At 36.2% G+C, this 15,205-nt stretch overlaps 1 protein-coding gene across 9 annotated transcripts in view; it reads right to left on the bottom strand.

The window, feature by feature from the left end:
• The window catches only part of EXOC6 (exocyst complex component 6), an 84,820-nt gene that overhangs the window by 21,840 nt on the left and 47,775 nt on the right, over window positions 1-15,205 (bottom strand). For all 9 annotated transcript variants that reach the window (XM_071564268.1, XM_071564269.1, XM_071564271.1 and 6 more), the window contains 2 exons: window positions 10,863-11,004; window positions 2,863-2,936 (listed from right to left, as the gene is read on the bottom strand). In XM_071564268.1, coding sequence (XP_071420369.1) covers window positions 2,863-2,936; window positions 10,863-11,004 — 216 coding nt within the window. The remainder of the gene's footprint in view (window positions 1-2,862; window positions 2,937-10,862; window positions 11,005-15,205) is intronic.

The raw sequence follows: 15,205 nt of genomic DNA, 5'->3' as shown, positions 1-15,205 counted from the left end.
CCTGCTAAATTAGCTGGAGCTGCAAGTTTCTCGATGATCATGGCCATGTGATTCACTATGTGTAATTTAGCCAATCACATCAAGTCACCTCTCTGAGGTGCTGAGCTACTGTGGTTATGGAAATAGCACAACAATCTCTACTGACTAAGGTTTCTTCAGATTACGAAGGTCTTTAAAGAGCATGTTCAGTATGACAAGAGCATTAAGTGGGGAACAGAATAAGGAGAAAGAGGTGGCTCAAAGGGAACATTTGTAAATGCTTGCTGTTTCTTGATCCTGGCTTCTTGGAGTTTCCTGGTACTAACTATTCTTTCTCGGGTCAGGTGTTTCTATTTGATCCTTTACATTTGTGGAAGGAAGAAGGAAAGTGGGCTTGCTGGGGACAACATGTTGTCTATAGCGCGTCTTCAGGGAAAGATGGAGGATCAGGAACTGTTAGGTTGAAAATACCTATGCCAATTCTTTTCAAAGCTGCTCCTCCCTCCACGGTAATTATCCAAGTGTAGCTCTTCCCTCTGTCTTCCAAACTGGCTCCTTGTAAGTGACTTTACTTCTTTAGTAAAATGCACTGTAATATTCTACTGCCTAATCCTCATTAATCTTACACAGTGCACTAGTACAACACACAGAGAGTAAGCTGTTGTTGAGATAACTGGCTTCCATTAACAACCATGTGATTGGCAGGACGATAAAGTCTTTTCCCTTGCAGGTCAGCTGCTTTTTAAGAAGAGGGCAATCCTGCTGATCCATCTTTTAGCTACAGTCTCTCACTGAGTCCCAAATCTCCTGCCTTTTAGCTTTGATACGGTTCAAGCTTTCCCCCTTGTATCAGCCCCACCTGTCATCAGCTCCTCTGTACCAAACAGCCAATATCAGGAGTTTGACCTCAGGGCACAGTCCGGGTGGGCAGGTAAAACCTGACCACTGGACCTACTTCCTTATCTTTCATATCCTGCAATTCATGAAGAAGTATCAAATTCAAACTAAAAAACAGAAGCATGACCTTTTATAAGAACTTTCTGAAAAAGGCTCTGTTGCCTTTCTAAGTATTATTGAAAAGAACTGTCATCCAATCTATTATGCTAGAAATGGATCACAAGTAAGGAAAAGAGGGAAAGCATTGCAAATCCTTACTAAATGATAAAAATTTTTAGTGTATGCCTACAACATGTTTTGGTGATGCCCACAAAAGTAAAATAAAAACCAAACCAAAACAAATATACTAGAACTATTCTACATCTACAAGCACCAACTGCAACCCAACAGAGTTGCCCAGACTTTTCCTGTTTATAAAGTATCTGAAATCAATTAGATTCATGACATGCAGAGCATCCTCTAAAAGTTTTTGAGAGAATTCTAAATATAAGTTGCTAACATAAACTGAGAGTTACCATAAACAACATAATACCTATTTATGTGACATACTCGACAGCTGGTGTTTAAAACACAAACCCCCCTTTATTTCCTGTAGCAAGGTACACACCCTGCCCTCCTGCACAGCTCGAAATCATGTTTTCCCCTGAAACAAATGCAGGCTCTGCAAGGATTTATACCACTCAGGTGGATGACAGAAATGGTGCCAAAATCTTTCAACATCCTTTCTCTTCAACTAAAATGATCTAAGTACAAATTGGAAGATGTTAAATAATTTTTAATGTTGACAGTGAAAAAACAATAAAGAATAATCCAAAAGAGTAAGGCAAGGCAAGACTTGTGGTATTTGAAGTCTGGCAGAGTACATCTTTACCTGCTGAATTCTGGAACTCCTAATGTACAAGTATCACATGAACAAGTCTTGCAGCCACAATGCTGTATCCTTCTCATGTAGTCCATGCTTATCCCATTGCAGACATTGCTCATTGTTATATTACTGTGAGAATGTGACAGACAACTCTACCTTTCAACTTTTTCATTAAAAAAAAAGTTGAATGAAGTCCTTTCTACCTATTAGGAGTAACTGGAATACTTTTGCCTTAGGAATTTTCCCTTCTGAAATGCCTTTTAATAATCTTGCTGTGAAAAACCTATGAAACTATTAATTCTTTCTACTTTGTCTTCTTTTCTGATGACTTTGACAAGCTCATAATGGTGCTGAAAACTATCACCAGTATCTGCAGAAAGCTAGAGATCCTCCATGTGCAGTTAATGATTCATTATTTAGATGACACTCATACTTAAAATTTTGTGAAATAATAAATCCTTTGTAAAAGCTAACTTGAAGCATGAAAAGGTTTTGAAAATCAATTGCTATTGGTGGATAGTGTCTGAATTCACGAAGATATTAGTAGATCTTTTAGTAGATTTTAGTCCAGAAAAACTTTCTCTTTGGCAAGATCTGTGGAAAAGCTCTTCCAATATTACAGCATTTAAAATTAAATTTTATATAGAATAAAGATGAGCCACTTGGAATAAAACTGCTTTCTAACAGTTTAAAAGAATTCTATGAAGCAAATTCAGGAAAGGAAATGTTAAATAATACCATGCCCAATTCTGATATCCAGGGAGTGGTTTTGTAGACAGGAGCAACTGCTCAGAATGGAATCAGGCCAGTACACCCCAGGATAACATGTACACTCTTGCAAACAGGCATCACAGAATCTTTACAAAATTTTAAGGACCAAAATTCGATCTAATATTCATGTAACAAAACCACCAGTAGCACAGTGCCCCCTAACCACACATTGAAGAAACAGGTTTATGCTAAATTACAGTGAATAGTGCCACTAATAACACTTCAAATAACTGCTTTTCACAACTAATTACATGGGAATGCAAAAACATGAAAGGTTCTTGAATTTAATAACTTCAGCATTGGTCAGAAGGGGAAATTAGTAGGATAAAAAACACCAACTAGTGTCTTACTTGTCTGAGGTCGATGAAAGCTAACTGCAGGGTGTCTCCCTGGAATCCTGGCACAGGCTCAGAACTAGCAAACACTACAAAAAAAAACAAGGTTAAAATATTACAGACTTAGATTTATATATTTTAAAAATGTAACAGAAAATCAAGCTCTATTCAATATAAATGCCAGCTATCATTAAAATGAAACTAGTTTCACTGGAATAGTTTAAACTAGTAAGTGACTGTGATTAAAACAAAAAAACCCCAATAAACAACTTTTCCATAATTCTTACAATAATCCCACAGAATAATACCTTAAGGAGCATCATTAGAAATTTGCTTAAAATTCTAATCCAGGAGTCATGCTAGAACCACAGAAACCAATGCATTTTTGGCCTGAGGTGTATGATTACTGAAGAATGTCAAAATAATACCAATTCCATGGCTGTCAACATATTTTCAAGCATCTGCTTTTGTTACAGCATTTGTGCTATAAAAACCACCTCTAGCCAAATAGTGTAAAGGACAAACACTAAGGTGGGAGTTAGCTTAATGTGCAGAGGACTGGTGGAAAGCTCTGTGTCAGAGCAGAGCTGAAATGCCTCTTCGCACCTTTCAGCCCATAGGTCAGTAATGAACTTTGCTCATTTTGAACCCAAAAACAGGTTATCAAAATTGGATGGCAAAACTATATTCAAATACAAAAAATGGTAACACAGTAATGAAACAAAGTCAGCATTTGTTTAAATCTGGAACTGACCAATAAATATCAAATTAAAAAATAAATACACCTTTTGTTGTCATTACCCCAGTAACAAGTTAATAACAAACACCCACTGCCTCACACCCCAACTCAGGTTAGATATCTTATTTCAAAAGAACTTAAGAGTATTTTTCTTATGCCCTTCCATTAGACCTCTTAACAAAACAAAGCAGATACTACTGCAACAGCTTTAGAGAATTCTCATCAGAGGCAGTGAAAGGTAACTTTTTTTTCAGCTTTGAGAAACTGGTCATTCAGTGAGAGAGAAAACAGAACGTAATTTTCAGATCCAGTGCTAAGCTCTACTATGCCACATGGACTAACATTTAGAAGTACTATGAAATCCTTACTCTATTTTTTTAAATGGCTAGTTAGAAAATTTGATTTAGTAAAAGTAAAATCCAGAAAAACATTGATGTCTGAAGTAACACGATGGTAAATCAGTGGCCTCCACCATTTACTTCTGACTGTATGGTTTCAACTTAAAGCAGACTAATGAATTCAGATATACTATTGACAAGTCCAAAAATGATTACATGGAATGCAATTGTAAATATGACTCTTATTTAAGTAGTAAAAGAAACTATGAAGACCATCTCAGAGTATTTAGGAATAGCTTAATAATAGATTAATATAGTATCAGAGTAGCAGCTTTACCAGTACAGGCAGAATTTATTACTTGTAATTACAGTAGTGGAGAGAGCCATCTAATAGGAGAATGAATTAAACTGCGATATGACTGGATTCTTCATCAAGTTAAGGAGCAAAAAATAGTAATCAAATGCCCTAGGGAAATCACTGTAATTTCTTAGACAAGTGCTGGTAACAGCTGGCAAATCCTCACTGACTACCGTATTCAAGTCTGAATTCTAAATTGCTTGGTTTTCCTACTTTTTCAGTAATATCAACTTTCTAGGGGAGTTTTCAGGGAATTTTAATCCACCACAAGGACACTTTTAAAATAAAAAGAAAGATAAAAAACAGTAGAAAAAGCATATCCTACACTCAGCATTTTATAGGGAGTGTTTTCTAATAATAAACTCTTTAAAAGCAGCCAAGATAAAACAGCCTTTACAACCACACAAATACAGAATAAAAGATGTCCATGCCTATGCAAACACCCTTCTGAACACCCTCTGCAAAAGGCCTGTGTGTCTACATGGCTGTCTTCTGCAAGTATTTCATGGCCACTAGGACTATCCTTTCTTCAGGGAGGCAGGCTGGCCTCTGTGGTCAGCCATACAGAGTTTGAAATGGGAACACCATACTGAGCAGGGAATTCTAAGCAAAGCTCCACAGCAAAGAGCTAAAAAGAGATACATGAGTTGTGAGCTATGGCAGTACACTAACAAGGAGGATAAGCCTGATGGTCAGAAGGGGTCTTTTCTAGACCTCTTAAATCAGAAAGGAGAACTCTTACTACCCTTGAAAGGCAACGCCCATCTCTATCTGATCCTGTATAACTTTCTGTTCATAGGCAGTACACGGGGAGCAGCTTCTTCCTGCAATCTGAGCTCCTCCAGCCACTCCACAATAGAAAGAAGGTCAGTGGCAAAGAAATGGCTACAGAACTGAAAAGTAAATATAACTGAAAAGTGTGACCTGCATAAAATCGTTTCACTTAGCTATTGGCACTATACACTTTGGGAAGAACTTTCTTACAGCAGGATACTCTTACATGCCACAGGGCAAATATTTACATCTTTTCTGCAGCTCATCAGGCTAAGTTAGTTTGGAATTTATCCTAATGCATTAAATAATGCAGAATGATTTAGTTTCTCTACACAGTACCTACTACCATTGCATTTATAGAACAAGAAGCACACAATGTACCAAACAATTATTGTATAAGCTTTGTTTAACTACAATTTTATATTATGAATGCATTTACAACATCAGGGAGATTCATTACAGCACAAGCATTTATTCTCACATCTGGATCACTTTGACAGGTGACTACAGTAGAATTTGTTTCATTATTACAATTTCATGAGTTCAAAGGGCAAAAAGATAATCCACTTATGGTAACGGTCAGACAGCTTCCCCTCCGCCCTCAGCTCAGGGCTTTTAAGTTTTGCTAACAATTTTACAGAGCTAATTAAACATTTTCTACTGCACAGCATTTTAGGAAGATATTATAGGAACAGGATTAACATTCTTAATGTCTTTGTCCTAAGGGTCCTTTTCCAGATAGTAATGAAACATCATCATATATATATCTTTTCAAATATTCACCCTCTACAATCATTCTAGATTTAAAGAGGATTTGGAGGGTAGGGGGCTAGCTTCTTGTTTCAGTGTGCATAAAAGCATTCAGGAATTGTACAATATAGAAGAATGAAATGCAAAGATCACCATTAAACTGTTACTTTTAGAGAGAAAGAACTGGCTGCTTGGCCCTTTGAACCAGAAATGTTTGGGGAAAATAAGCTGAAAATACACACTACATGAATCTGGTATGCACAAGGTTTTTGTTAACATTTTCTCTCCCTCCACTTTGCTGATACTGTGTAGACCTTTCCTGTATATACAGAACAAGATCTTTGGAACAATATCTGTACTCAATACGTAGAATTTCAACCTACTTCCTATAACAGGCTGTTAAGGAATATAAAGAAAATATGAGCTAAGCTAATGAAAAAAATACGTGGTAACACAAAAACAGGCTGTGAGGTAACACATAGACTGTAATGGTAAATATAAATATTGTAAAGATTACTTCAGTCCACTTTCTTTTGAAGATTTGGCTTTGATCTTTTAATTGTACTTTGTATACAATATATATGTGAATATATATATCTATTAATGGAGACCTTAAGAGAAAGGCTGTGTCTGCTAAATAGAATCTATGACATCTTTAACTGTAAATTGTACTGAATTTCTACAAAAATCTAGATTTATTAACAGGTTTCTTCACTTAGTTTCTCAAACCTCCATCTTTTAGACATCATCTGTTTGTGTCTTTCTACTGGTTTGGGAATTCAGGACTTAATTCCTGACAAATAGCTTTGCTGTTCAATGGCAGAAATTAAAAACCAGAGTCCAGACTTTGAATCAAAATCTAAATTAGGACAGTTTTATTTCAGTCTCACAGGCAGGACAGCAAAGCTACCCATGTATTTTTAAAGGAAGAGCAGCGAATCAGGTGACTATCTCAGCAGCCGCAGCCACTTTGCAGCCCTGCTGGATGCTCCAGCTGTTCAAACACGCCTGGAGGGGAGCCTTACTGAGGGAGCTGCCAGCTGGCCCGGCAGCAGCCCCGGCCCTGCCCCCAGCGCCAGCGCTAGCGCTGCTTCCCCTCGCTCCGCGCTGCCATATGTGACCAGCAGATGAAGGATGGTCTCAAGTGAATTAAGTTAACCTGAGTTCCCAGATGGGAAAGGAGGCAGGTAAAGTGAGGGACCTCCAGAGGAGAATATACTGCCTTTTCATGGAAAAACAGGATCTGGGCTCCCCAGCTTCTGGCATGCCCACCTGGAGATTACCTTTTTGGACGCTCAACAGAGAGCACTTTGGCGAAGACATCACTTTCTCTTGGATACCACAGCTACATACATCAAGTAAAGGAGGCAGGACTGTCAGGAGCCCTGTGTAGGGCTGATTAGGAAGATACACAGCATCCTGCTTTGCACTAATTCTCCACTAACCCATGCTTGTTTATAGGCAGCACCCAAAACACTTTCATCCTTGTACAGATTCACATTTGGATGAAGGAGGATGCCCACTCACACATATGTCATTCTCCCAATTAATCCTGCCTCATAGTTCAGCTATGTTAAAATGCAAAAATTATAAAAATTACATTTAGCTCCTCCAAAAATTAGAATTTCTGACAAATTCCTTAATAAAAAGCTGATGTAAGGTGTGTAGATCTGGATGGTGTTTCTGAAAAGCTCATTTTCGATTATGCACATCTTTCTTTTTGTAAAGTGAGAAACAGCAACCCACATTTGACTTCCATCTTCAAGAAATGGCAAACACCTTCCCTTCCCACCCATTTTCCTCCTCAGGGAACTGAAATGCAATGTCCAAGCAAAAGACTTTGGATATTAATTCAATGGACCTTAGTACATCCTGCTCTCTGAACACTGTTGCAAGAATCCAAACCCAACTAGTGGAAGATAACCACTGAGAAAGATGGTGTAAAATACAGAAGTAAAACACTGCTCTAGGCTATAAAATATGTAGAGAGAGAGTGGAGAAATACTTTGATTAGACAAAACTGAAATAAAATTGAAAGCTTTTGCAAAGTTTGGAAGGAAAACAGAAGAAGATCAAGAAGATGATTTTTTTTTTTAACAAATCATGAGTTAAGAGCAGCACTGACACTATTACTACTGTTAGGCAGAAATATCAGATACTTCCAGATGTTCTGTTCTGCTTTTTAAACTTAGATACTACAGGTACTACAATGCACACAAATTTAGTGCAGGATAAAAAAATTGCAGTTCACCACCAGATCACTTCCTTCCCTTCCAACTTCCTTTCTTGGAAGTCCACTTATGGTTCAACCTATTCTCTGTGAAAACTAAGAACTGCAGCACTTATTGACATTAACAGATTGCTGCTCATTAACAGATCGTTGGCTTCTTGGTTGGACTGTTGATTGTTTTTAATAGAAAAGAAAAAAAATCTGACAAGTAATAACATTTTTCTGCTTTTCTTTAGACCTCTCCAGTTCATATTAGAAAGAATAAAATTAAAACATTAAAAGATCAGAAAAAAACTCTAGAATATTGCCAAGAATTTTAACAAATGTGGCTCCAGATATTCATAACTCACCTAACTTCTTAGTTCAAAATACATGAGTATACTCCACTGTGTCTGTAAGTAAAATGTCAAGCCCATGCAATACAGTACAGTAGAAAACTACCCAACAGTTGTGAATTATTTGCACACTCTAAGCACTAATTGAAATGTCACTGTCGTATCCATTAATCCCAGAGCATCAAAGAATAAAGCTGGGGGAGGGTGATGAACAAGAACATAAATCACAGGCATCACAGCGAGGCCTGGAATGTGCCTGTGATGGACCTTATGAATGAAACCACATCAGCAAAGCCGTCTGAGCAAAATCTTGTGTCAATCCCTTGTTCCACAGATTGTAAAATGTCTGTTGCAATGTACTATTCTGACAAGCTTCCATAATTGCATTTGAACTACTTCAAGGGATTCTGTGCAAAACCATTTTTTTCCTAACATGCTTCATAAGCTTTGCACAAAGTAAGAAATAAAGTTTATTCTGTTTAAAATTGTACAGCCCATGCTAAAAATTGTGCAGTAGTGGAAAGAATGCATTTTCCAGTCTTTAGGTTATTAGCTTTCTGAAAATTTCGTATTTTGCCCCAAGCTTTGCCATGTCCTATCCTTGCTATATGCTCAGTATAACAGCCACAGTTAAAAAATGTTGTCTTAAGGTCATATTTTAATTTTAAAATAATGAAATAATATCATGTCACAACAAATAAAACTACGATCTCTTCAATGATTGAAGTTTCTGCTGTGCAGCAACCAAAGATGGCAGAAAGAGTGTTAACAGAAATTAGGATGGCATGTAACAGAGTAAAGGCTGAGAAGAAAAAGGTCTGAAAACAGCCCAGACACCAGATGACAGCTGGACTCGTTGCAACTTCTCACTTCTCTGCTGTGAACATACTGTTCATACTGTGAAAGGTACCTGCAAGATATGCATTTTATCCCCTGTACTGCTAAAAACCCCACAGTGAAACAGTGAATTGCCTAATCTACACAGAGTAGTGAAGGACTGCGTTGTTCACAGATGATGTTTTATATATTAGAAACAGAATAATATGGTAATGGAGGAGCTTTCTTCACTGTTACACCATTTGTTAAGAAGGTAGATGACTAGTGGGTGGCCCAAATTAGCTTTTCTAAATGGATGATGGAATTTCTGGTTTTATGACTGGTATTTTTTTTTACATCTAGGAAACTACAGAAATGAACAATCACATACCCCTACCCACCTACCTGAAAAGAACACTTAAATTTGCAACATCAAGCAAACTAAAAGTGAAAGAAGTCAAACCACGATCTGTTTGGCCAACTTGTACAACCATGACATGAATTTTAATGTCACAATCACAAACACTTTTTCAATCTGACCCTGATAATCGCGTCGGCTCATTCCATGCACTAGAAGACCTTAAGGCTGGATAATGAAGGACTGTCAGAAAGATGCCTGCTCTAGTTGTTGCAGAGTTAAGCTGGAATGTAACAAATAAGGCAGGAGAGGGAAAGACAAGCATATGGTTAAAATGTCCACGCCTCTTAACTCTGCCCCTGGACTCCCACAAGAACCCTCTGTGATGTTAACCAACCAAATTGCTTGAAATCCAATTTCCAGTTTCCCATAGGTGGCTTCCAATTCAGTAGCCATCAATACTTTTCACAAATCCAAACTGAAAACCTCAGGACATGACTTGCAGAACTGCCCTATTTCACAGATGGCACCAAAATCCCAGAGACCAATGCTTCAAACACAAAATAGGAAAGACAGTTTGGAAAAAAACAGAGCATAAGAATTTGAAAATATATATTGAAAAAATCTCTAGTTAGCCTTTCCACTGTATCTCAGTCATCAACTATAAAACCAGTCCTAACACCCATTCAGAGAAGTACCTTTGTTCATACAGATTAAGAGCTCACTCTCAGCCACGAATTCCATGCAAAACACACATGCCTTCAGTGCTGGATTGAACCAGTTATAAAATAACTCTGATGCCATATTTTAAACAGTGAGAATAAAACAACATGTGATGTATACTAAATGAGTACTATTTTTCTGCAGAGTGATTAAGGCAGTAGCAGTTCTAGGAGTGAGGAAACCCTAACAGCACATTTAAAGTTTGTATCATAATAGATGGAGTCAAGAGGGAAAACTACAAGTCCGCAGACATTTGACCTTTTTCTTTTTCTTAACCATTACAACATAATATTTATGTAGTAGTTTGGGGCAATTCTGTACTGAACTATAGGCCTTACTGGATACAGTGATTATAATCCCACTACGAGTAATAACAATGTGCATTTCAATCACATAACAGAGTTTAAAAAAGTTTAATTAAAAAATTCTCAGAAATGCTACTGTACTCACTCATAAATACTTTTATAAGAAGGTACTGGTATTTTTTTCATAAAAGACAAAGTTTTAGTAGATTATGGAAAAAGTCACTATATAACTTAGATTAAATAATATTTTTCAGTGTTAAGACAGATATGGGTTAGAGCATATACTTACATTCACACTGTATCACATCTAAATTAAACTGCTGAATTGCTCCCATGCTTATTTGTTTTAATTCACTGTCCAGTAGCATCTGCATTAGGGACATTGAAAGATGCTGGCAGGCTGACATGCAAGCTGTCTGGGCCACCTTTCCCTAGTAGAAAAAGTAACAGGTTTTAAGATAGAAACAAATGATATGTCACTAAGGAACTGCTTATCTGATTTGATTTTAATATACACTCAAAGTCTTAACAATACAGGACTCTGATTAGGAGAGAGATCACACTTCTTGTTACTTCTTTGACCTGTTAGCTTTGTTCCTATTAGATCACACAGAAAATTAGACTAAATACATATGAAAGTAATTATGGATACTTCTTCCAGAAATCTAATAGTTTGCATGAATACAAGGACTTTTCTAAAATATTAACAATGTAAGTTCCTGAAGTGTATGAACAGTTTTGTGAATTTATTAAAATATTTTTAACCCAAACAGAATGAAAGCAAGAATGTAATGAAAGTCAACATGCTGCACAGTTTTAACCATAGTAAGTAAAATACTCCAGACATTATATAAATCAAAACAATTGCTATCAGTTGGGGCATTGCTCATAAAAGCTTGTGCTAATTATTGGTACTTTAATTACTTGAATTCCATCTCAAAGCTTGTTGCTAAACTATTTTAAATATTCATGCTTATCCATCATCTTTTCAGGTGCTTAATAAATCAGTGCTGTCAGTGATCAACTACTTACAAAATGAAATGTAGCCCTCTGCTGTACAAAATAGAAATAATTTCCTAATCACTGTCTAGCCAGTAACATTGCTCTTTATCATCTACATGTAATTGAGACAAATTTTCCAACATGAGATCAAAAAACAAAACACAATGTCAGACATTAACTTGATAATGAGTTATTAGAAATTTAGTACAGAAAAACTGGAAGACAACAGAATTCTACCTTAAAGGGAAGAAAACCACTTGAGACCAGATACCGACCCAGATGGCACCACTCTATTCGTAGCACTGCCATCTTTTAAAGCAGAGTGATCTTGGCTTTCACATGCAACTCTATGAATCTCTGTAGTTTAATGTACTTCAACCACGCTTTTCAACTGATGTCTATGTTACAATGTATATTGAAACAAAGGCTAACAACACACTTACACAAAATAAATCACAGTTGCCTAACACAGCTACTGGAGCACACACCACTATTGTTTCGTTTCTATCCATCAGGGAAGTGATGACACCTGTTTCTCTAAAGCAGTGGTTCCCCAGCTGTTTTTTGCAAGTCAGGTTAATCAAGTCACTGTTGACTCCCAGAAACACACATAAGAAATGAAAAATTATAATAGACAGCAGTTCACTGACCCAAAGTATTTGGAAGGTTCTGCTCCAGCATCTAAGAGCCAGATCTTGGCCTTAATAATTGACAACTTGTTCATATGATTGAATTTTCATGTACAGAAAATTTTCATAAGAGAAAGCAAATTTGGACCCAAATATTTTGTACTTTAAAACTCCATTATTTATTAAAAGGTAATTAAAACGTAGAGAATACAATGGAAAGCCTTCAACTCTCCTCATGTTCACACTGAAACATTAAATGGCTGTTGCTAATACCTCTTTAGCATTGGGACACCTTGAACTGTTAGCAGCTTTATATCTAAAATGAGATGTCAGTTTCTTAATTGAAAATCTCAGAAAAGCAAATAACATTTTTGAGCAAAATAGATGAACTGACAACAAGGAATGTAAGAAACAATGCAAGAACAGCATGCTTAAAAGTCTCCCAAACCCAATGGTAATTACACTGGGAGACATGCAGCTCTATTCCCCAAGCAGAACAATATCGATATGAATTCAGGGAGAAAAAAAATAGGCAGAAAAGAAAGCAAGAAAGGAGGTGAGGAGGGGAATCAATGGGCCACAGTTTATGTAATTACACTGTAGTAGGTTTGAAATACTTAATGGAAATGTCATTTTGATTTAATGGAACAACTAGTGCATCTGTTTAATGTACTGCTCCATCAAATCAGCTCCATGTCCTATTTATGCTGCCACTATAACGTAATAAAAGTTCAACCAGATTAATAGGTTGTCACGAAAAATTTTAACATTCAGTTTATTTCATATGCAAACAATGTGTACTCCTCTGTTATCTTAAATAAAAGACAGTGTTTTATATTTCTAACAAGCATGAGTAGTTAATTGTTACAATCTGGCAAATATCAATAGTACTGGAGCATAAGATAATGGTTACAATACAGAAATGACATGGTTAAAGCCACTTGGACTTTAAATAAGTATCAATACATGTATGTTTAGTGTTTATTTTAAATTTTCATTAAATGGAAACATCCTAACATAAATTATTTCCAACTATGTAACTTGAACTACAGGCTTATTGTTCAAATGACATATCCAAAAATAATAGATGTTTACTATACACAGTTAATACTAAATAAAATCTGTCAGTATTTTCAATTTTAGAGAAAAAAATGAAGCTACAAAAATCTATCAAAATGCTGATTTTTAACTAAGAGAAATGTGAACTATAATGTTATCCTCTTCAAAATTCAGTACTTCCCAGTTCAAAATGTGTGGGATATATGATACTCAGAAAAGAATTCAATTAAAATTTGTGCTTGAAAAATGAGATCTAGTTAAAAATCCATCTCCAAATTTCCACCATCTACCAATTAATCAATTCTTCACCATTTATCCATAAAGCATTTTGGAGAGGAAACATAAGGATTCACGAACATAGCAACAACATTTATTTTCCAGAATTCAACAAATCCCAGTTAGTTTTATAACATTCTTGATGGTTTTTATTTGTCAGTCTGTTGTTTTGGGGTTTTTTTAATTACTATAACTTTCTAAGGGGGTTGGAGGTGGCTGTGGTTATCTAGCAATTAAATACCTATATTTAATAGCATGCAGAGATTCAGCAGGCTTCTCACATTCGCCCCAATTGCCTCCCATTTGGAGACACTACTATTGTCTCTGCTGTGCCTATGCTAATTGCTGCTGTCTACAAAACCTATTCTTCCACTCAGCCAATGTAAAGTTTAGGAAACAAGGACTCTATTCTATAAGCAAAAACACCTGCTAACAGTGTTAAAGGAAACTGTTTTTTTCACCCAGCCTTCACATTTTGCTGAAATACAAGTTTGTAAAAAGAGAAAACCCTTAGACAAACTTCTTATATTTCAAAGGAGCTTGTAAAGAGAATTTGCTGACATATTAAATCCTTTTTTATAGGACCCAAAAGCTTTTCTCCCAAGAACAATTGTAGTAAAGAGACATTTGGCTCCTAGGAATTCCCAAAGGGTCAGCCATATGCATCCTTCCACGGCACCTTCGCGGTGCTGCTTTCTAAAACCCATGCTAGCTGTCTCAAAAGCAGCTTTCATCATTCACTATGGTGTCAGTCAATATGATTTATGGACTGCATTCAACAAAGTCAAAGCATATAGAATGAGAAATATGACTACAATCTGCTAATTTGTTTTGTATTGAGCCACTTAGGAGTCAAAGACCTGATGTCAGGCTGAGACCAGCAACACAATTAAACAGCCAGTGACAGATTCATCCATCCTCCCTGCCAGGCTGTGCCAATCAAAGACAGCATGAAGCAGCATTTGCAGAAATCAGTAAGAAAACCCATTCTCTTAAGCAGCCTGTAAAGGCTGTTGATTGACAGTTTTTGAATATAGCTGCAGAAAAACACCACCCCTCCACCTCCATTGCAAGCTGTGAAATTAGACTTTTGCTGCCAATCACAGAAACAATAAAATAACACAAACTGCCAACCTCAGCATAAAAAGAAACTAACAAAACTTATCTGTTAAATCTAAGATGTTAATTTAACAATATGAAATGACAGTGTCTTTCTGAAAATGCAAAGAAATTAAACATACAGATTTATCAGTCAGGGCTAAATCCAAGTTTTGAAGTATTGATAAAGTATACTAAAAGCACTAGTGGAATTTTTAAGAATCAATTTTACTTCCAGCCTCTGCCCTAAATGCTACTGAAACAGTGAAAAAAATTAACAAGTAATTTGCAGCTGTTGCTTTTCAACAGCCATTCTTTTCCAAAGCATTGTCCAGTACTAACTTTGTATTGACAAAGGACATACCCAGAAAAAAATTTCAGCTAATTCTAAACTAGACCCATTATATATAGACCCATTATAATTTCAAATTACCTAATCTAAAAATAGAAGACAACATTTTTCCTTAGCTATTAAAAATAAACCTAAAAAAGGGCAGGTTCTTAATAATAAATTTGATAATCCAATTTATTTCATGAGATTAATGACTGTATAATGAAATTTTAATTT

The sequence above is a fragment of the Pithys albifrons genome, chromosome 9 (genome assembly GCF_047495875.1).
Source record: "Pithys albifrons albifrons isolate INPA30051 chromosome 9, PitAlb_v1, whole genome shotgun sequence".
NCBI classification, from domain to species: domain Eukaryota; kingdom Metazoa; phylum Chordata; class Aves; order Passeriformes; family Thamnophilidae; genus Pithys; species Pithys albifrons.
This window is presented reverse-complemented; position numbering and strand designations above follow the sequence as displayed.